At 42.4% G+C, this 24,069-nt stretch overlaps 1 protein-coding gene and 1 pseudogene across 31 annotated transcripts in view; one reads left to right on the top strand and one right to left on the bottom strand.

Moving 5' to 3' along the window:
- Positions 1-1,729: 1,729 nt before the first annotated feature.
- CLASP1 (cytoplasmic linker associated protein 1) overlaps positions 1,730-24,069 on the bottom strand; it is a 239,473-nt gene continuing 217,133 nt past the window's right edge. For all 31 annotated transcript variants that reach the window (XM_036236829.1, XM_036236822.1, XM_036236826.1 and 28 more), the window contains 3 exons: positions 13,954-14,160; positions 12,451-12,567; positions 1,730-4,933 (listed from right to left, as the gene is read on the bottom strand). In XM_036236829.1, coding sequence (XP_036092722.1) covers positions 4,847-4,933; positions 12,451-12,567; positions 13,954-14,160 — 411 coding nt within the window. In that variant the 3' untranslated portion in view covers positions 1,730-4,846. The remainder of the gene's footprint in view (positions 4,934-12,450; positions 12,568-13,953; positions 14,161-24,069) is intronic.
- Positions 23,092-23,205, top strand: LOC118613952 (annotated as a pseudogene).

The following is a 24,069-nucleotide window of genomic DNA, read 5'->3' on the forward strand; positions in this document are numbered from 1 at the left end:
TTAGACATTGAGATGCTTAAAGATTTTACTTACCTTGGTTCAGTCATCAATTCAAATGGAGACTGTAGCTAAGAGATCAAAAGAAGGCAGAGCCTCAGAAAGGCAGCAATGGCAGAATTAGAAAAGGCCATCAAGAGCACAGATGTGTCATTAGAGACCAAGGCTATGATCACCTACACCCTTGTATGTCCTCCCAACCACTATGTACAGATGTGCAAGTTGAAGGGTGAAGAAGGATGACAGGAAAAACTTTGATATTTTTTCATTTTCTGAAATATGGTATTTGGGGAGAGCTCTATGAATACCCTACACCACCAGAAAGATGAACAAGTGGGTCCTAGAGCAAATTAAGCCTGAAACATCGCTGGAGGCAAAAATGACAAAACTTAATTGTCCTACTTTGGGCACATCACGAGAAGGCAGCGTTCTCTGGGAAAGACAATAATTTGGGGAAAAAGAGAAGGCAGCAGGAAAACTGGAAGGCCAACTGTAAGATGGATTGACTCCATAAACAAAGCCACAGGCCTGAGTCCAGAGGAGCTGGGCAGGGCTGTTGAGGACGGGACGTGGTGGACACCACTCGCCCAGAGTTGCCAGGGGTCGGAGTCCACTCAGTGGACCGTAACACACGCTCGAGTGCAAAATTGTGAAAGGAAATGTCTGCTTTTCTGGAGAGATCATTGAGTTCCTCCAAAGCCAAGGCCCGCCGACTGCAGTGGACCTCTGTACACCCATCCCCATAACCGTGGCCTGTGACCCTCTGAAAGATGGCAAGGACTTCCTGGAAGCCCTGAGATGAGGGAGGGCAATGGCACCAGGGATTAGAGACCCAAATATAGAGAGCAACACTGCCTGCCTTGCCTAAGTGTGGTCCATCCCCTAGGGGTTTTCCACACTTGCTAATGATTAATGGATTCACTGTGCACACAGGCATGGGGGGTGACCTCGCCCTCCCGCGAAGTTCCCACTCTACAGCAGGAGACAAGGCAGGGGCAGCCTGCAGCATTTACTCTACCAGCTGCTTCACTTACGTCATCTCTATTAACCTTCGCTGCACCTCCACGAAGTAGTTCTTACTCCAATTTATAAATGATAAGACTGAGGCAGAAAGTTCCCAAGGGAGAAAGTGGGGAGCTGGGACTTAAAACCAGGTATCCGTATCTCTCTGCAGTCACATGTCAAACAGAAGTAGGAGGTGGCTGGCCACAAGAGAAAGGAGGCTCATAGTCATGGGGTAGTGATACTTGAGACGCATGATAAAACATGATGGAAAGCTCAAAATATTTAAGTAAGGCTTTCGAGAAATGGATCGGTGCCCTTGGCATAGTCACGTGTTTCTCCTAAGACCATGCTCCTGCAGGCTGTCAGGCAGCCCCTTCCCAGAGGTCTGATCGAAGATTCACCTGCAGTACATGAGCTGATCTACATTCTGAAAGCTAATGTTCTCCCTACTTGGATGAGGAAACAGGCCAGAAAAGGGAGGTCCCTTCCTGATGCAGCTCAACCTTTGGGCCCAACCTTTCCACCCCGCACTGCGTGCAGCAGCTCCCAGGCACCCCGGTCAGGTGAGTCTAGGCTTAGACTCATTTTCGTCACAAGGAGAAAGAGCCCCCTAACGTATGCAGTCCCCTCAGATTCTTCACAGATGTGGCCGCACTCTGATGTCAGGGAGATGGGATAAGCCATCTACAGGGCCCAGTGATGAAAAAGACAGCTCCAAAGCAGAAAACTGAATTAAGTTTCCTTTATTCTAGGGCAAACTCAAAATGTTTTTTTTTTGTTTTCTTTTTTAGCAAATCCTAGCACATTATTAACAAAAAAATCTGTACATTTGCCATGATACACTTGAAAGTGAAACAAATAAGATATAAATACAGTTATGGATGTAACATGAAAAAGCAAAAAACAAAAACAAAACAAAAAACAAAAACCCAACCTGGGGGTGTGGGGACCATGCGTGTGAACACAGTGCCAACAAAACTATTTTGGTGGATGATAGTCTTTTAGAGCATATCTGTTTTTCATTTCCAAACATCATTGTTAGCAAAGTCCTGTGGGATTCTACGAAGTTCTTATTTGCTGTTCTTTAATGTGTAATATTATGATTGATAAATAAAGACAGCAGGGAAAGAAAAAGATGAGACAAAAATCCGTTGCATTCCCCACACAGGGTATTGATAAGCTAGTGATGGGCCACAGAGGGGCAGTCCCATGGCTGGGCGGACGCTGGGTCCGGAGGGCACACGGTGTACCTAAAGAACGCTGCGTGCCTCAGCCTCCGCCTGAGCCTGCGGGACATGCAGTGGCCTCAAGAGGGATGGCGGCAGCTGGAAGGAAAGCAGGAGCCAGATGATTCAGCCCCAGCAGTGCGGTCAGGTGGGTTTTGGGGGGCCCTGGCCAGTCAGGCAAACAGCGGAGGCAAACTCAGTTTGGGGTGCTTTGCCCCTCTGTGTTCTGTTGTTTCGTCTGGACAGGAGCCCTGCAGGGAAGCGGCCAGGCAGCTGCAGCTGTCAGGGTCCTGGGAGGGTGGCGGGGTGCAGCCACCCTCCCCGTGAGGTGGCGGCGGCAGGTGAGGCTCCTCGGCGGTGGGCAGCGGTCTGATTGAAGCCAGGAGACCTGTGATTGTATCTCTTAAGTCAGGAGACAGAGGGTTGGGCAAGTGACATTCAAGGCAAGCCCTTTGTGAGTACTATGAGGACATTCGGCAATGTTCGAGATCCTTCCCAACTACAGGCGGGGGGAGGGGCAGAGCGACCTAGGCCTCCGGGTTGAAGGAGAAAGGTCTTTCCAGACGCATTAGGCATGAAAGAACTCATAAATAACCTAGCCAGAGTGCATGTTTCTACAACAGGAGTAATCAAAAAACGCTCTGGTCTGACTCATTTGTAGAGTGTAAAAAGAATCCAATTAGTGAAATATTAACAAACAGTATTTACCAATGAAAGTAAGCCCTGGTCCTGCTATGTTTTGAGCCAAAAATAAGCCAATAATATTCAAACACTTAAAATGCACCCCTGAAGTTTCCTCAACAGCAGCAGTGGGGTACTCCCTACACGTGTGGTACTCCCTCCACACACACACACATACACACACACACACACACACACACACCCACACACCCACGCACACAGTGAAGGCACCCTGGCTTCACTGTTCCTGGATCTTTCATTTTCAGCGCCTATTTCCAAACAAAGTATCTAAAATAAAATCTGAATGAAAAAATGAGTCATGTTGCTACAGTATCTTTCACAAGGTCCAGCATCCAAGCAGGAGAGTCAGAGGAGGGTGTCTGTGGGGGTCAGGGGTGGTAACTGCACCACCCCTGTTTCTCAGTGCTGCCAGCAGAAAGGCCTCTGCACTGAAATAGCAAACACCTCATTAAAAACTAACACCGGAATAGGCATTTTCCTTATGGAAAAATAAGTTCAATTTAAAGGCTCTAAAATAGAATAGTTAAGAGATAACAGAAATCTTCATGATAGCATTAAGAATTTCCATTCAGCTTTAAGAATTTTACTCAAAACCTATTTAACCAGATTCCAAATCTATAGTTACTGTGATTGGCGTAATCGAACTCTTGAGAAACTTTTTAAAGGGGGCAGTTTCTCTGGTAATTTCTTATTGAAGAAAAGGAAACACTCTAAAATTGTGTTTTTTCCTGCAATTTGCCACTCACCATAATTATTTTTTCCTTAAACAATGACTATTTCCACAGATGATCAGGAAGTACTTCAGTCTATCCAAGTAAAAAAATTTCTGATACCTGGTCTCTTTAGACTTTTCTTTGATCTTAATCCCAAATTAAACAGAGAAGTGAAAACTGAGATGGCAGAGTTGCCATTTATCATATTTAGTGAAAACCTTTTTAGAATTGAGCAGCTTAAGCAACGGTTGGCGGAGAGGAGAAAAAATGGTATTAAGTCAGATTCACCAAGAACCAGGATTATGGGAGAAACTCTCTTAAGATAGCGTTTCCCAAAGATCTTAGTAGTAAAACAAACTACTTCTCATATCTTCAATGCTTCATGAAATGCCATTTTAGACATCACGAACTGATGCTATAAATTTACCTTAATTTTCATGTTTCTATATAAACTTTATGAATTCTTTGAAGTGGAAGTTCTGGGCTGGGGGCAGCATCATGGCATTATTCAGAGGAGCTGGGAGCCTGTCCTGGAAGGAAACTGAAGGATGCCCTTCTAAACTAAAGTGAGGACAGTCAACCTCCGGTCTAGATAGTATAAGCAAAATTCCGCGTCTGTTAAAAGGCCACCTTCAGGCTTTTCTCCATTTCTTTCCATGAGCTGATTCACATTCTTCGTAGATCTCAAAATACAATTTAGAGACATACGACCCTCTTGTGGTGTCAGCTGTGAAAGGGGAAAGGAGGGTCATTTGCCCTGCAACAGGCCACAGCCAGAAGAAAGTAACCTAAGATGAAAAAAACCCCACAAATTAACATGCCCTCCTCAACTCTGTTGACTGAAGAGAGAATGCTATTTCCTACCAAGTGTTGGCTAAAGAGCTCTGATTTTTCAAAACTTCATCCCGCACACATGGTTTTATATTCTCAGCGGGCTGTAGAAGACATGTTTAAGTATGGCTCTTTTCTTCTCTTATTCCTTTTGTTTTGTATGAAGACTACAAAACAGGCCTTGCTTCCTTTACATTCAATACCAGTAAGATTCTACACAAAAGCTGGAAGGGACCAAAATACTGATTGTAATAAATATTTGCAGGCCTCCTTGTCCTGACTGGGCAGCTGATGAAGGGGGAGGTGGGAAAGGTCTCTGAGAGAGAGGCACCACCGATTGCTTCTAGGGAGACATAGAGGCTGATGTAGCCATTAGCTGTGTGTGGAGACGTCCGAGGAGGAGCTGCTGTTGCTATTCGTGGTTTGGGCCCTCTTTATATACAAGTTTAGTAGCTTCATCTGCAAAGACAAGATACAACTAGATTAGCAGAAGAAAAAGTAAATGGAAAAGTAGAAAACGGGGGTGGGGGTGGAGTGGGGGAGAACTCCAGGTAACAATAAGACAATAACATGTCCCTTAATTGAGAAATTCATTACACAAACATTTACTGAGTGCCTACTACTCATTCAAAACATTTGTCAGGGCCACAGCAATGAGGAGGAGGCCAGAGACTAGAGGACAGGGAAATGCAATGGGTTATTATAAAAAGAAAGCAAAATGTCATAATTAGGTGGGCTACAAGGGCTCCCTGGAAAAAGGTCCATGAGAGGTAGATCCACACATTTCAGGGGTGATTACAGCCAATGGCTCCATGCATCAGAGCTAGCGAGAAAAGCAGGGTGAGAGCCCATGCTCCACAGGGATATAGTAGCTAAGCCAAGGTTAGAGATCAAGTCTTCTAACCTTCACACCTTTTCTGGAGCTGTTCTTTTCACCTAGAACACCTTCTCTCTTCACCCCATTTCTGCCCACTGAAGCTGACCAAAGCACTGTGGCATCTGAGGCCTGTCTTAAGAGCTACCTCCATGAGGCTGTCCCCCATATGCTCATCTGGATATGAGCATTCCTTCATGTCCATTCCTGTGGGACTCCTATCCTCTACTGTAACTTGGCATTTCCCACCTCATGCTACAGGCCGCAATGGACTTCTTGTTCTTTCTGGCAAGAATAGACCTCTCTGATGCCAGATACTGTGTCACTAAATAACATCCCCTCTGATGGGCACATCCCTTTTCTATGAAATGGTTTTCATATCTGAGACCTCATCTGCTATTAACTTAAGTCCCTTTGAATCCTTAAGATAAGTAAGCAGCACGTAACATAATAGGTTCTTAAATACTTGAATGCTGCTAAGTTAATATTATGTTGATAATTTGCCTGATCATATTAAGAACAAAAAGAAACAGATATTTACAGAAGCATAATGCCCATTAAAAAAAAAAAACCATGCAATACACAACTTGTACGATTAAGGGAATTATGAAATACCTATTATCCACAACCTTTCACCTGCCTTACTCTAAAAAGGCTGTGAAGCCAAGACAATTATTGGGCAGCCCAGGGGAGGAGGGCATGGTCCCCACAGGCCCATAAAGAGATGCTCAGGGTGGTGTGTATGGTGCACAAGAAAGCGGGGCCCTCTGCAACCAGTGGGAACAAGAACAGCAGCCGTACAGAGCTCCTAACAGTGGCAAAGTCGCCTTGACCCTCCACCTCCCAAGGTGCTCAACGAGCTGGTATAAACTCAAATTACAGTGTTTTAACTTTAGGATGTCAAATGTAATCCCCATGACCACCACAAAGGAAACAGCTATAGGATATACACAAAAGGAAACGAGAAGGGAATTTAAATATTCTTGTACAAAAAGCAAAACGAATGCAAAAGAAGACAGTAATGCAGAAAATGAGGGACAATAAAACTATAAGGCCTATAAAAAACAAACACCAAAATAACAAAAGTCTCTCTCCTTATCAGTAGTTACTTTCAATGTGAATGAGTTAAACTCTCCAATCAAAGGACAGAGATTGGCAGAATGGATATAAAAATCATGATTCAAGCAAGTATAGGCTGTCTACAGGAGACTCAGTTTAGATCCAAAGATACAAATAGATTTAAAGTGAAAGAATGGAAAAAGTTATTCCATGTAAACAGTAACCAACTGTACAGGGGTGGTTAAACTAATATCAGATGAAACATACTTTAAAATCTATAAAAAAAAGTTACAAGAGATGAAAAAACATTATATATTAATAAAAGGTCAATACATAAAAATGTAAATATTTATGCATCTAATAACATGCCATCAAAATATGCGAAGCATAAGCAGACAGAATTAAAGAGAGAAACAGTTTTACAATAATTGTTAGAGACTTCAATATCCCGCTCTTAATAATGGAAGAACCAGAAAGTAAAGAAGGAAATAGAGAACTTGAACAACATAATAAACCAACTAGATCAGAAGATTCTACTTAACAATAACAGAATACACATTCTTTTCAAGTGCACATTCTTTAAGACACACTATATGTTAGTGTAGACACAAACTAAATCTCAACAAATTGTAAAAGATAAATATCATACAAAGTAACTTTTGTTACTTTAGAGAGCAATAACAATGAATGAAATTACAGATCGATAAAAAGAGAACTGACTAGTTCAGAAATCTGTGGAAATTGAACACACTTTTAAACAACCAGTGAAAAAGTCACAAAAGAAATAAGAAAATATTTTGAAACAAATGAAAATGAAAACACAACATACCAAAACTTATGGGATGCAACAAAAGCAGTGGAAAGAAGGATACTTACAGCTGTAAATGCTTATTTTAAAAAAAGATCCCATCTCAACAACTTTACATCTTAACTAGAAAAAGAATAAACCCAAAACTAGGAGAAGGAAGGAAATAATAAAGATTAGAGCAGAGAAAAATGAAATAGAAAAAGAGAAAACCAAAAGTTGGTCCTCCAGGAGGCAGAAAAAAAAAAAAAAAATCGAAACTGACAAACCTTTAGCTAAGTTGACTAAGAAAAAAATGAAAGACTCAAATTACTAAAATCAGAAACGGATGTGGACATTACTACTGATGCTACAGAAATCAAAAAGATTGTAAGAGAATACTATAAATAATTGTACACCAACAAATTAGTCAACCTAGATGAAATGGACAATTTCCCAGAAACACAAAACCTACTAAGACTGAATCATGGAGAGAAAATCTGAACAAACCTGTAACTAAGTAAGGAGATTAAACTGCAATAAAAAATCTCTTGACGAACGAAGCCCTGGACCAGAAGGCTTCAGGGGTGAAGTCTACCAAACATTTAGAGAATACAACCCTTCTCAAATATTTCCAGAAAACTAGAGAGAAAAGAACACTTTCAAACTCATGCTATGAGGTCAGCATTGTCTTGAGACAAAAGCCAGATAAAAAGATTACGAAACTACAGATCCCTTATGAACACTGATGCAAAAAATCTTTAAGAAAAGACTAACAAATTGTATTCAACAGCCTATTAAAAAGTTTATATACCATGACCAAGTGGGATTTATTCTTGAAATGCAAGGATAGTTCAACAAACGAAAATAGATCAATATAATATACCACATGAATAGAACGAAGGGAAAAAACACACACAATTATCTCAATTGATGCAGAAAAAATATCTGACAAAATTCAATATAGTTTTGACAGAAATACTCAATATACTACAAATAGAAGGAAACTACTTTGACATGTCCAAAGCTATATATGAAAAGCCCACAGCAAACATTACACTCAATGGTGAAAGATTGAAAGCTTTTTCCTCTAAGATCAGGAACCAGGAAAGGATGCCTGCTTCTACCAATTCTACTCAATATAGTAGTGTAAATTCTAGTCAGAGCAATTAGGCAGGAAAAGATATAAAAGGCATCCACATTGGTAAGAAAGGAGTGAAATTATCTTTCTTTGTAGATATGATCTTGTATGTAGAAAATTCTAAAGATTCCCCAAAACTGTTAAGACTAATAAACGAATTCAGCAAAGGAGTAGGATACAAAACCAATGAGTACAAATCAGCTGCATTTCTATACACTAACAACAAACAATCCGAAAAACGTTTCCAAAACGTTACAAAAGCATCAAAAAATAAAATACTTAAGAATTAACTAAACTGAGGAAAGTGAAAGACTTGTACAGAAATAAACTGAAATGTTGCTGAAAGTAACTAAAGACTCAAGTAAATGAAAGGACATCCCATGTTCATAGACTGGAAGACAATACTGTTAAGATGTCAGTATTTCCCTCAAAGGTATATACAGAGTTACTAAAATCCCTATGAAAAGCCCGAAGAGATTTTTGCAGAAATGAAAAATCAATCCTAAATGCATATGGAATCTCAATAGACCCCAAAGAGCGAAATGAGCTAGACAAAAAACAAAGTTTAAGAACCTACACTTCTGATTTCAAAACTTATACTACAAAACAGTGTACCATTGGCATGAAGACAGACATTAAGATCAATGGAACAGAATAGAGAGCCTAGAAATAAACCTTCACATCTGTGGTTTTCGCAAATAGTTTTGTGAAACCTTCACAAATAAATGGTTTTGACAAGGGCGCCAAGACCATTCAATGGAAAATGGTGTTGGGAAAACTGAATATCCGCAAGCAAAAGAATGAAGTTGGACATTTACCTAATACCTACACAAAATTTAACTCAAAACAGATCACAGACCTGCATATAAGAGCTAACATTATAAAACTCTAAGAAGAAAACAAAGGGCAAAGGCGTTACAACACTGGATAGCAATGATTTCTTGGATGTGACACCAAAAGCACAGCAATGAAAACAATAACAAACAAATTGGACTTAACAAACATTTTAAAATTCTGTGCATCGAAAGACAAAGAATTTATATCCAGAAGATAGAGAACTTCTAAAATTCAACAACGAAAAAATAACTAAATTCGAAAATGGGCAAAGGAGGCATACGACTGGACGACAGGATATGGAAAGATCCTCAATATCTCCAACCATTAGGGAAATGCAAATCGAAACGAGACTACTTCACACCAGCTGTTCGAATGGCTACTATCAAAAAGAGAGAAAATAACACGTGTTGGAGAGGATATGGAGAAATTGGAAGCCCTGTGCACTGTTGCTGGGAATGTAAAATGGTACGGCCTTTGTGCAGAATAGTTAGGCGGTTACTATATAATCCAGCAATTCCACTCTTGGATATATATACCCAAAAGAAGTGAAATATAGGGTCTCAGAGATATCTGCATAACCCATCATGTTTATGAGCAGTATTGTTCACAATGGCCAAAAGGTGTGAACGACCCAAGTGTCCACTAATAAGAAATGAATAAGCAAAATGTTATATGTGTAAACAATGAAATACTATTCGGCCTTAAAAAAGGAAGGAAACTGACCCATGTTACAACATGGATGAACCCTGAGGACATTATGCTAAGTGAAATAAGGCAGTGACAAAACACTGTGTGATTCCACTTTTATGAGGTGTCCAAGTAGACAAGAGTTCTGCAGATAAAAAGAGTTCTGGAGATGGATGGCGGTGATGGTTGCACAACCATGTGAATGTACTTGGTGCCAGTGGACAGTACACTTAATATGGTTAAGATGGTAAATTTTATGTCATGTGTATTTTACCAAAGTAAAAAATTTGAGAAAAAAGAAAAGAAAGCTTGCTTAGGGTCATACAGCTAGTAAGTGGGGGACAGAGACTAGAAGGCAGGTTGTCTGACCCGAAAGCTAGTGTTCCTGCCACGGTAACAGGACATTTCTCAAAATAAACCCACAGCCTCCTTTCCTGTCCTTGTATCAGGCCTTTCTCTACAGAACCTGATATCATTTAACATAATTGAAGTCCTGGAAGAGGCTTCTGATAGGCCTGGTTACATAAAGAAACAAGAAGCTATAGCTTGGTTCTGTTTCTAGTATAGGACATTGACAGACTTAGCACCATGTTCTGTCAGCTACCCATTTTTTGAGGGGAGGGCATTATTTGTTTTAGGAGAGATATATTTGACTCTACAAAGTTTGTATTAATGCACCAGAGTTATCGCATCTAAAAATTGTAATGGCTAGATGAATTGGGCTGTCAAATCAGAAAGGTGTTACAGCCAGCCTCCCTAAGCCTTCTGAGCTGACTGAAGTTATACCTGGTGGAGGGGAAGTACTGGCTCCTGATCAGGACATGGACTCTAGACTCAAGGTCACCAGTGAGAGTGACAGCAGCAGGTTAAATGCAGAACAGAGATGAGAAACGCTTGTATTTTCTCAGTCCCTTTATTAGAGGAGTCAAATGGGATGACAAGATAGCTTCCTTACTCAGAAAAGTAAAAAGTGCCAGACGAAACGGAGGTCTGACATATTAATTTTGGATGAATTTTCTGTTTTATAAGTCTCGCTCCCTGTGTGAATATTGTCTTCTAGGTCCTCGCTGCAGCCAGGAACCACTTACAAACCCCTGACGGAGGCTAGCAAAGGGCTCCTGACCTAGTGCATTCTTACGTTCAGTACTTTTCAGGTCGTGGTTAGGGGTGGTATCAATGAGGGAGCGTTTGGAGGAGCAAAGAAAGGAGAAACTGGAAAATAGACTCAGATACAGGAGGCCCCAAATCGTTTATCCACACTTGCCTCACTCACACATTCCAATCTAGATGCTTATTTCTGTCTGCAAGAAGAGTAAAGTGTCTTCCTGTAGACCAGTGCTTCTCAAGTAGGGGTGATTTTGCCCCCCAGGGGTCATCTGGCCACGTGTGGAGGCTTTAGTGACTGTCACAACTGAGGGTTTGGCTGTGCCACTGGCATCTACAGCTTGGCAGTCAGGGATGCTGCGAAACTTCTTACAATGCACAGGACAGCCCCCTTCACAACAAAGTGGCCCTAAATGTCAACAGTGCGGAGGGTCCTACAAGCCCTGCTCTGGACAAAGGTGGGCGGAGCCAGCTTTGCCCAGAACTCTGGGAAGCAAGCTTCATGCTGTGATGCTCACCAACTATGTCAAACAAACAGCTCTATTTGAAAAGAAATGGGGCATCACTTGCTGATTCTTTATTTCATAAAGAGCAGAGTCAGGCACTATTCGGTGTTCTTTTTTTTTTTATCACACCACCGCCGGGGCACTTTATAACTCCATGTTCATGCACTTCCCCCACTGGCGTCCCTGGAGGAGGCTCCTCTCCACACAGTGAAGGTCTCTAAAGCCCAGACAGCCTCCCCGCTCCACTCCAAGGGAGCTGAGGCCCTGTCTTCCACTCTTGCTTCTCCTGCCAGAGCCTGGGGGTTAAGACTGTGCTCGCCTGGCAGGTTCATCAGATCTGAATTTATTTTTCAACCAATGAGCACTCTCATCTTCAAGAAGCCAATAGTCCTTTTTTCTATTTTCTAGAATTCACTTAAAGGAACATGAGAGACAGCATAGTGAGTAAAAAAAGCCTGGCTTCTGGAGTAACATCACTCGGTGCCCCTGGGCAAGTTAAACGTGGGCTGTCTTCATCCCACAGGGATGTTGTCATGAATAAATGAGTCGACACAGGCAAAGTGTAGAGGACAGTGTCCAGGACTTGGCAGGCACACGGTGAGAGCTACCGTTACTGCTGACACCCAAGAGAAACCCAGTTCCAACTCAGCAATCTGTTAAGCTAGCAGGTAAATTTCCTCACTGTTTCTGTGACAGGAGATGAGCTGGTTTGTAAACAAAGTCATCCTCGTTTTGGAAATAAACTAGAAGCTCGAAGGTATCTTTCAAACGCAGGAGTTACCACAGACCATGCTGTAACAAAGTGACTTCACTACATAGTTGGTCATTTTTATCTTTAGCAAAATGCTTTGGGAGAAACGAGGCCTGGCTATGACACATATGATAAGAAAAACCTGTCTGGAGTCCAGAGCTGCAGACAAGCAAATTTATGACAAGCTGGCAGAGCCCAGGTGTGCGTATCAGCCCATGTAACACTATACCTACCTTGCTCCCTGTGAGCTGTGCGAGGTGAGGTTTCAGCTCTTCTCCGATTACGGAATAAATGGCCACTAAGCAAAACACGCTGGCCTTCCGCACACTACTTTCGGTGTTGTCATAACCCTACAGTTAGAAGGGGAATGCAAAAATGAAACGAGATCAAAGATTTGCTTCATAGTCACTACTACATCCATATTTCCACAAATGCCCTTACAGTTCAACCTTGGACTTGTCAAAAACAACCAGGATATACCTTTGCTCTGCAACTGAACTCAGAGAGGCCAAAACTTAATATTGCTGAGAGTGAGCTGGCTCTGGGGGTGTGGAAGCAGGAAGCTGGTGAGTTACAGAACTGATCTGCCTCGGCATTGCTTTATAACGAAATGGCACAGTAGTGTCACTCAAGAACGTCATGAGGCAGAATGAAAAAAGGAAATTAAGAGGAAAAAATAACTTGCTCCTTTCATATTTCTCCAACAGTGAAAGAAACTTCATGTGCGAAAATCTCTTTTAAAAAATGAGAATTACATCACTCAATCTTGTGGGCAAACAAACATCTCCACCATCCAAAGACTGTTGGAGAACATTCAGTCCCACAGCCTGACATTCGTTAGTGTCTTGTACAGCTGGACCTCAATCTACCAGTCAGCCTCACCTCCACCCCATACCCACATGAGACCTACTTGCTCTTCTCCAAATGGCCCCCAGGATTTTCCGGCATTGTGTCTTCCCTCTGCCTGGAATAATCCAGTCCTCAGCATATGTATTCAAATCCCCAAGCCACATGCTTAGCAAATTGAGGCATTTATTAAATGAGAAGATGATCTCTCTACCCTTCCTCATTGAAATCTCTTTTCTCTCCAGGACCCAATCCTAAACCTCATCTACGAGCTCTTTTCTCTTTGCTACCCTCACCCCAAAATTGCCTCTCCACCTCTGATCTTGCAATTCTCAGGTTTCACCTCCCTGCAATAGCTGAGCACATGGCACCAGCACCTCTAGGTGTCTGCATGGCTGTGTTGTGTCCCATGGCATGTTGAAAATCCTTGAGGTAGTCCTGCAATGGTAGAAATCATCTTTATCTTCCAGAGTCTAACTTATTGCCTCATGCTTAGAAGGGCTTCAGAAAATATTTGCTGGACATCTGAGAGCACGGACCATTACTTAATTTTGCATGCCATGGCCCACCTTCCAGGGCTATGGCCCAGAGACATGCAACAAGGCTTTGCTGAAGGAATAAACAATAAAAAAGTGATCAAAACATGTTTATAGTGGACAGACAGTTCGTTCTGTGAGCCACGGTTCCAGGCTTCCAGGAAAATGTTCCTGCTACATTGAAGAGGGTGACTAGAAAACAAGAGGCACAGCTTTCTAGTTTCTAAAATACAGGTCACCACCCGGCTTTACCTATTCGCCTCTCCACCCCCTCAAGTGAACAATGAGAGCCAAGTTCCCACATCACTTTGACTTGCACAACGGTTCTGGCCTTACAGCCCCGTGCAGACACACCTGCAGCAAGCCCGGGATGATGTCAGCAAGGAGCTGCAGCAAGGACTCCCTGGCGATCCTCTCGACGACTTTGGTCTGCATCTTGATGGCCGCGAGGTTGATGGGATAGTCGGCTGTCTGGATGATGGGGCAGAGTACTTTGATGCACTGTTCTGGGTGGATGGAACTGGCCAGCGTGGATGCGGCCTCCTCGGCAGCTCTTACTACCTGAAATACAGGTTCCTCCAAATGAGTGAGCACCATACATCATTCGAGGAGAAAGACCCAGTAACCATTGCTGCCTAATTTCAGAGGCCAAAGGACAAGAGTTCACTTAATGCCACATGGCAGCCATCACTTCTTCTGGCCAGTTTTGTTAACAAAAGTAAAAGCAGAATAGTTTGGGGGGTAACTTTACAGTACAGAGAAATGGAAGATATGGGAAGGCAGATATAGGAGATTCTGACAAAAATCTTAGAAAAGTGGTTCTCAGTGTAGTGCACCCCACTTCTAGCTACCCTCTCGCCCCCCAACCACCCACAAACACACAGCAGCAGCAGCAACATCTTGGGTAACTGTTAGAAATGCTAATGTCTGAGGTTGCGCCTGGACCTACAGAATCAGAGATTGTGAGGGTGGAGTCCAGCAAGCTGTTTTAATAAGCACTTGTGAGATTCTATGCACATGAAACTCTGACAGTCTCTGCCCTAGAAGATTAGGACCTAAAAATACAAATGCTTTCCAATGGCCTCTGGGCCCCCTACAACTGGAATACCTGGAGAGGAGCCTTGAAGACAAATCAGAATGACCTCAGTACTTAGGTTTCCATGGAAGTGCCTAATTGCAATGCATTTCCCTGAGGAGCCTCTTGGGAAAGTTGCTTTTCCAGGAAGCTGTGCTCATGGTATCATCTCACAGCCAAAGGAGTAGCCTCTGTCCTCTGATGCACTAGGACACACAGTACATGTTCCAGAGGCCACCAGAAGGGCCGCAAAGACCCTCTCTAATAAAAGTGGAAACCTAATGCAAAACCCAATGAGGAAGACAGAGCATGGGGCTTGGGTTTAGAGAGCTGGAAGCAAATCCCAGTCATGCCATTCACATGTGCTAAACCCCCATTTTCTCATGAGTAGTACTGAGATACAGTAGATATTCAGTAAATGATAGTTATTACTATTAATGGTATAGGAGTACATATATAAATGACACATGCAGACACCAAGCTATAAACAGATACGCATTTTCTTATAAAATAAAACCTAACACTCATTTCCTACTGCCAGCCCTGGACTGCTCATTCCAACAGATCCTTCTCTTCTTTGCATTCTGTTATTCAAAAAACTCAGCTGTGTATTTAACTTAGCAACATGACCAAATCTACCAGCTCAAACCTTCTATCATCTCAAGACTCTTGTTTAAAGCAAAGACTGACCAAAACAAAATAGAGACCATTTGGAAAGTGTCTTCTAGTCCTGGGCATAAATGGGCTAAGAAGTCAGTGCATATAAGCCAAGGAGGGTAGGAGATACAGAAAGGCAACCTGAGCCACGTAGTGGACACATGGGCTGCTGTAGGTCACAGAGCCCAGGGTCCTCTCTCTAGCAGCAGCAGGGTCAGATCTCAGGACTCCAGTCATGGCTTTGGGATAAGACGTAGCTCAGCTTTGAGTTCAACCTGGGCCACACGACCAGGGAACTCGGCTCACTGTTTGAAGTGTGCATCACCGGACCCAAGTCTGCTCTATTCTCAGGGAGCTGAATTCATTTCACTTAAAAATCCACATGGCTCACAGGGCCGGCCATGCTGCTAATAGTGGTTTTTTTTTTTTTTTTTTTTTTTTTTTAGTAAGGTCCACTTTGGCTACTCATGCCCCAATACCTGGCACTTAAACTACTTAAAAAAAAAAAAAAAAACAGAAACAAAAAAAAACCCCAAACTGGAAGGAAATGCACAAAATGTTAACATTCATTATCTCAGAGTGGTAAGATTATGGGTAATTTTATTTTCTTCCTATTTTTTATATTAAAAAATTGCAATGAACATCTTATCAGCCTTTGTAGCAAAGAAAATGCATTCATTAAAATCTGAGATCAGGGATAGTGAGCAGTCCAGCCCTTGGTTCCAAGTGTAAGGTGTTGGAGTGCTGCACTCCAGGAGCAGGCGGCCCGTCCCGGCACTGAATCAGCGCCGGCAGAGGACTCAGGGACTCCCTGAGTGTTGGTCAAGCCTTCTGCCTAAGTGATAATATTCATTGTCATCGTCGTCGTCGTCGTCATCATCATCATCATCAATTTCTGCACATCTCCAACTGTTTCCCTAAACTCTCTTCTCCTAACTAGAAAACTGACCGTCCCTCAAACCAAGAGCTGACACATATGCACTCCCTGGCCAGCAGAATGAGCTTTTACTTCAACTCCCACTAGAGTTTTCCCTCTATTTCTGACATCAAATGCTTTGTATTCTTGCTGACACTTCTATGTGTGTTTCTACTTCCCAAATAGACTGCAGAGGCATAATAGGCAGGAGCTGGACCATTTCTTTTGTACACCAAAGTACACTGCAAGGCTGGGCACTTACTAGTTTTCAACACTTATTGATGAACTGACTTTCATTCTCCTGCTTGCTTGAGGATTTGTTTCTGTTTAGAGAAGCCCTATCTTCCTGAATTCCAAAAGTCACATTTCTTTCTTGTTGAAGACCTTTCGGACTTTCCCTGGGAGAACCTTGCTATCCCAAAGCACTGACTGACGGCTGGGTGTCTCATTCAATAAGACCATCCCTCATCATCACCTGGCCAGTGTGTCCGTGGACACACACATAAACACACCTGTGGGGGATATACACTGGATTATGTAGTAATCCCTTCAAGAACCAAAATGGAGACTTGGATCACCATGGTTCAAGGGTACTGGGTCTGTGCTTCTTATATATGTGAAGGCTTTCGTGAAAAGCACTACAGAGAGGGAATCTTAAGAGTCATGCCTCTCTCTCAAAAAGTGCATATGATTCTTAGGAATTTTAAAGCCTCAACTTTCTCACCACCTTTCTCTCTGCCTTCCATTTGTACTTTGTGTATGCATTCACTCATTCCTGTGTGTCAAGGAATGAGCTCAGAGTTCAGACCACAGAGGTGAGGATGATGGGCCCTAGGCCCTGCACTCATGGCACCTGGTGGGGCGGGGGTGGTCCATGCAGAGAGGCAGTGTGAGGATGCAACGGCCCCGGAAATGGCAGATGAGGCTGCGGAAGCAGGTGAGGGCCAGATGATGAGAATCTTGCTATGTGAGGAGACTCCTGCAGTTGGCCAGGATTAGACAGACAGAGGGTGGGAAAGGACAGTGTAAAATGAATGTCTGCAGAAGGCTCCCCTGGTGTTCTGCAGCAGTTCCTATGGCCCAAAGGCCCTTGGCCCTATTGAGCCAGAACCCCCTACCTCCACCTCCTCCCCAGTGAGCAAATGGTTTGGTTTCAGCCCAGGCACTTCGGTTTGAGTGAGCACATTTGCCTCTCAGCAAACATTAACTTAAGTCACGTTTATGGCACGTCACTCTACTTTACCGACATGGAAATAAGACTATTTTAAAAAGGCCCACTGTGATTTTTTTTCTTGCCAACTCAATCCTCTGGAAATGTACAGCTTTCCCTACACAGGTCCCCTAAATGTAGAGTGCCATTTGGTCCTGGTGTGTGTGTATGACCTTGACCCTTTCACCCCAAGGAAGGCAGACTTCAGAGCTGGAGGGCCACATTCTCAACCTCTGAGAGTAAGGCAGCAGACAAACCTCAGTTCAACCCTTTGGCGAGACATCTAATCAGTCTGAGCCACAATTTTTAAAAACTCTTAAAATGAGGATTTAAAAACACCTACATTTACAATTAATTGGATTAAGAAGGATAACACACAAATGCTTACAGCTACAAAACACGTGACGGCTATTAGCTAGGTCTTGCTGGAGGAACAACACCAGAAACGGGGCTTGGCTGCAGAAGTGCTACCAAGAGGCACAGCAGCCAACCTGGGAGCTCCGGGGCTGCCAGAGAGCAGACCTCTGTCCAGAGGACCCCTCCGACCCAGTCTACTGCCCATGTCAAGTGGGTCGGCCTGCTCTAATAACCTCTCTGAAATGCTAACCTGATGATCATGTGCACATTCTTCAGTCCGGCATGGTAGGCCAACAAAGCCTGGATCCTGCCTGCCTGTCCAGTTGCATTTTTAGCCCTCTCTCTTCCCACGATGCCCTGGTAACACTAAGCCAAGGGCACGCCCTGCACATGCCCTGCCAGCCACATCTCAGTGCCCTTGTCTAATCCCCGCACTCTTCCTGAATGTCTCTCACTTGTGATCTTCACCTGACTGGGCAAAGTCATCCTTTAGGACCCACTCACTGCAGCAGAACCTCCAGGAAGCCTCGTGTGCAAATCTTGATCATTGAATTTAAAACATTTTGGTGAAATTTTCTTTCCCACTAAAGTTCCTTGAAGGCAAGCTCTCATCTCAGGCAACTTTCTATTCCCTATACCCAGCACAACTGATGTCCAATATACATTAGGTGCTCAATAAATGTCTGCCAAACTAATTTCCCTGCAGTGTGTATACTTTTAAAAATGCAGTGTGACCTCTTGGCATGTCTTGCTGATCCGCATTTTCATGTTCCAGTTAAGGATCTAGTCCAAAAAGGCAAAATATCCACAAATGACCAACTTCAGCCTTAGGAAAATCAACTATACAAGGCCCAGGGTGGCCTGTTCTAGGTAATATATTGGAAAAACGGAAACAAATCTGTTCTTTGGAAAAAAGACTTTAGCTCAGATTAGCTTTTTCCAGTAATGTTGTTTGAAGAGGGGTAGCATATTTCTCAGAAGCGCTCTATCATGCAATGAATTACCTAAGATGCAGTGTTTTTCCTCCTCAGTTCATGTATATCACACAGTAAGATGACGCTCTTAAATCAGTGCCTTTCTACGGTAAGAAATTACTCTTCACAGGTATATCATACTGGCCAAAAAGCGGAGTAATACTGACTAACTGAAGAAATTTTGAGTCTTAGCTCTTAAGACATGAGGAAAAAAGGGGCCAGAAAGTACTGGATGATTTCACAGACCTATCCAAGTTAGAAAACGGTGATGTATAGGCATCAACGTTAAGATCCCAGTAGGAGGTGGGAAGCAGCTCAGTGGGTGCAAAGACAGAAGCTTTAGTATCAGAGTGGGATTTGAGTCCCAGCTGTGCCACTTACTGGCCATGACAGCAGCAAACTAAAACCCCCCTGGCGCCCCTCAGGGATGCTACAGGCATCAGTGAGACGCGGAAATAAATCCCCCGGTTCACGGTGAGAACTCTGTCATGAAGCTTCCTTCCTCCTCTCTAGTCTCGATGTGTGTGCTCCACCGTCCTTCAGGTTAAAGTGAGTTACCCTGCAGCGAGCGGCTGGGCAAACAAGCTGGTTCAGACAATACTGAGTTCAAACCCAAACCCAAGGTGAACTTTTTTTTTTTATAAAACTTCAGGAATCCTAGATGTCACCTGCATGAAGCAGTTAATCAAATGTATCAAACATAATGAAGTTTTCTGAAAACATATGAAAATAAAACGCCAGCAGCTGCATTCAGTAAATCTCTCTTTTACAGAGGTTTGAGAAAACTTCTGAAGACAGACACGGATTTGGCAAGGTAGGCAGGTGTTCTTGACTTCCCTCTCTATGCCAAGTCCCCCGCTTTGGGCGAGCTGCCTAAATCAGTATGAACTTTAGGTTTTGCCCCCGTGTTCTATGTAACATAAGAAGCAAAGATTATAAATGTAAGCAAACAGAGAGCAAAAGTAAACATGGGCAGCAGAAAGAAAGGAGGACAAGACTGTTTAGTATACAAGGTGGCCAGAAATACAAGGATTTTAAAATGGGGTGGAGCACATTCTTGAGAGAGAGCAAAATCGAGTAGACTTTTGGGTCATAATCCACCTTGAAACTATCAAAATTGTTCCAATTCTGCTGATTTTGCTACTGTCTGGTTAGAAATATAGGAATTCTTCTTTTCAAAGTTAGTGAAATAATAGTGTTTAGCTAGAAAAAGTATAAGTTCCTTATCTTTTTAAAAAAATGAGATCATTACTCTGAACATTGACGAATGTTTGCTTAAAGGTAAGGTTTCTTTTAGAGCACAAAACTTGTCAAAATTTGGATTGCATATTTTAAGTTCACAAAGTTTGATTTGGCCCTGTTACAGACACATCAGAATCACTGGTCCAATTAAAAAAAGAAAAAAAAGAAAAGTAAAAAAGCACATTAAAAAGCGAATGCTCAGAAATGATGATTAGAATCCAAGAAGTCTTCCTAGTAGAGTATCCCTAGTTTAGCTCCTCAAGCATTTGGACGCGAAGGAAAAGGTTGGCGCCACCTTCTGGGAAAAGCTGCAAAGACCTTATAAAAATAGGTTCAAAAGAGTTTTAGTATCCACTAGCATATCGCCAAACTGAGTCTTTGGTGAAAGACTGGCACTGCTATCTACAAATTCTGGGATTCGAGGTGCAGTACCAACACGACCTGAAGCTGGTATGCGAGTCCTCATTTACCTAGGCTCAATACCGATCAGAGTAAGAGAGGAAAGAAAAGCTCCAGGTTCAAAGTCTGAGGACTTGAGTTTTGGATCTGGTTCTGTCATCTGGTGACCTTGGGGAAATTTTCTTGTACTTTCTAGGTTTCAGTTCTCTCATCAGTAACGATGAGGGAGAGAATCTGATTCAAGAATTTTTTTATTATTTTGGATCACAAAACCTTATCTTCCACCCTTACCTGATGAATGCTCTCCCCTGAAAAATGCGCACGCAAAAAATTTCAGAAGGCAGACTCTGAATAAAATGATCTCTAATGACACGGCCATCACATCCTTGCCTGGAAAAGTAGATTCAGGGCAATGCTATCTCAAACATGCTAAGGCTCTTAGTGGGAGACTTACTCTGGCCTATCTCAAGAGGCAGAATTAGGGCCCACAGAGGAAAATGCTGAGGAGTCAGAAGGGGCTGGGAGCCCAGGAGGTAGCTGTGGTCACTCATCTTGTAGGCTTCTCTTCTACGTCTCCAATATCCATCTCTGAAAACTTATGGTGTTTTCCAGTCTAAAGATGACAGCCACTCCAGTGTAGATAGTGACAGATTCAGCTAATCCAGTAGTCCAAAGACACAGCTGTTTTTATTGGAGTTGTAAAGTTAATGCGACTAAACTTAAAGAGCCTTCTTAAACGTATTCAGAAAAATGCAGTTTTATTTGCTGTGTGCAAAATTAAAACAACTTGGCAGCAATTCTATTCAGAACTGATCTACTTTCTTTAACGGAAGAGGATAAAAAAGGCAGCCATCCTCAGTTTTCAACAATGTCAGCCACATAACTCACTTAACTTTATAATGTCAGTGCTGCAGGGCAAGATTTGCAGGACATAATGCATCTGGGCTCCCTCCATTCACCTAGCATCTTAGAGATCCAGAGAGCTTCTGTGACTTGTCCACAATCATAAAGCCAGGGAACTGGTAAAAGTAGGATGAGAACCCAGGTCTTCAAAACTCTAAACTCAAAGGTTTGGACATTAAATAATGGCACTCTTGACCACTTTCTTTACAGAAGTTGATTGTCTCGATAAGATGCTCTTTCTGAAGCTACAGGACCTAAAGGGCAGTAGTCACATCTGGCTCCTATGAGGGTTAGTCCACCAGAGGTGGAACCATTTCCCCTTGCCCTGAAAAACAGTAGGAACGAGAGATGCTGCTGTTGTCCACAACTGGACACTGTGCGAGGTACTTTACAACAGCTCTGTGAGATAAGAATGATATCTCCACTTGACATAGGGAGCAAGATGGCAGTCTTGTTCCAGGAAATTCAATCCAGACATGTCTCCTACGCCCACATTCCCTCCCTCTGGCCACGATGCCCTGACTTGCTGTTAGAATTCTCTCCCTGATTACCCCTTTACAGTCCATTTCAGGTTCTAACACCTCAGGCATTCCTTCTTGACTATTCCAGCCCACTCCAAACTCCTAGCACACTTCACTCTGAACCACATGTTAACTCCTTTGCTTTAAACTCAACTCAACCATATGCTCCTTGAAGACTAGTGCACTTCCCCTCACCTCCGCCCCAACCCCCTGCCTCCAATAATAAAACATTGATCAGAGTTTGTGCTAATAATGTCAAACAATTAGCTCAGCAACTTTGAACATTTATACAACTATACAGGCTTCTGATTTTGTCTTTTTGTTAAACAAACACAAAGGAAAGGGGTTTCTGGCCACATCTCACGATTAGGCTCAGGGAAAACTAGAGTTTAGAACCTATGAGGGTTTAGGTTTGTTACTCAGTAGTAATGTTTATTATCTTGAGGCTGCATCAGACATGGATATCATCTAGTCCATTCCCTGGGCTAACAGATAACAAAAAGCAAGGTCCAGAAAAGTGAAGTAATTTCTCCAGGTTCACCAAATGCACTGTTCTCCAGAACCAACTGACTCCATGGCTGCCGTCCTACAAAGGTCCTCAGGGCTATCCCAGAGTGCAGGGCGCTAGTTAAGACGAGGCCAACAAGTGGTTTTGGTATTTGAAGTAGAACATCAGCTCAATAAAATGCCTTCTGACACACTATTGCTTTTCGCTGGTCATGATATTTGCCAAAAGGCTGCTTAAGACATAGCATGCTAGCTGGGTGAAAGAGAAGCCAGAAAACAAGTCTCCAAAAAGTTCTCTTTTATTTTAAAAATAATTCTGGTCTGGCATTTTTAATTCCTTGAAGTCATAAAACAAAATTAACTAGAAATAACTTAAAAATAAAACCCCCGGAGACAAAATAGTGGTTGTTTTATATTTACCCAAGACTCAAACTTTCCCAAACAAGCCATATCACCCAAGGCTGGACTCTGATGCCTCATATACCAAAACTTTTGTGTGTGGCAAGAAATGTTTGGTGACCTGGTACAGTGACATAAAATGATGTTGACATTTTCCTCTTTTATTAGGCAAGTGTAACCGAATATTCTCTAATCTGGCCAAGTTCAGAAAAGTCCGAATTTTAGATTATCTTCAAGAAATAGAGTTAGTGTTTCTTTACAGTATATATGCAAGACATAATAACTGCAAGCAACCACAGTTCTTATACTAATTACGTATAAAATGATTAATAGTCTATGGCCATGCCACCCTGAATGTGCTCGATCTCATCTGATCTCGGAAGCTAAGTAGGGCCTGGTTAGTACTTGGATGGGAGACCACCTAGGAATACCAGGTGCTACGGGCATTAAGAAAAAAAAAAAAAGGTTAATAATTACATAAATTAGGACAAATTTAGTCCTTAGTACATTTTCAGTGTAAGAAAAACATTCTGTATGCACAGTTCCCTTTTAAAAGACCCCAAGAAAACAGACTGTGATTCACAGGATGATAAAACAAGCCATCTTATCATAAACTCTGCATTATTCACCTTCTGTAAGGGCTTTTGTGACAAATATTAACTTACAGAAATTTCACTTCAAGAACTGTCCCTCAATGCTATGGTCCCACAGCAAGAACTACAGGGTGCACCATGGCACAACCACCACACCAAGTAAGACATCTGGCATCAGTGTTTCTCAGAGCAGCCCTGTGTCAACTTGACAGGTCGTATGCTCTTCCTCTCCTGCAGAATCCTGGGTATCGTCTGTGCATACAAAACCAGCTTCTTATGAGAAGGAAGTCCCGGGACAAACACACTGTGGAAGTACTAATTAGACAGGCAAACAGACTCTGCCTCTGTATGACTATGTAATAGCTGGGTCTAGAAACATTTTGGATCCTTTCCAAATTTTAAATAATGTTTGAATAAATGTTTGAATACAATGGTGAGAAAGTATAATAACTAGAGAAATACTGTGTGTAATATATGCCAATACGATGGCCACAACATAAACTTAACGTGAATCTAACTATTTTGCTCTGAAAATCAAAAATGAACAGACACAGATTGGGTAAAATAAGAGAACGACTAGAAGAATTTTAAAGGAAAAGAAAAATAAAAACCATACCTAAAACCTAAATGTATAGGAGCCCAAGTTAGGAATTTCTGGCCAAGTGACAGAGTAAAGTTTCATAAGGAAAGCATCAAGGGCAACGGAGTCAAGGTGAG

This window comes from Rousettus aegyptiacus, unplaced genomic scaffold (genome assembly GCF_014176215.1).
Source record: "Rousettus aegyptiacus isolate mRouAeg1 unplaced genomic scaffold, mRouAeg1.p scaffold_m13_p_2, whole genome shotgun sequence".
Classification (NCBI taxonomy): Eukaryota; Metazoa; Chordata; class Mammalia; order Chiroptera; family Pteropodidae; genus Rousettus; species Rousettus aegyptiacus.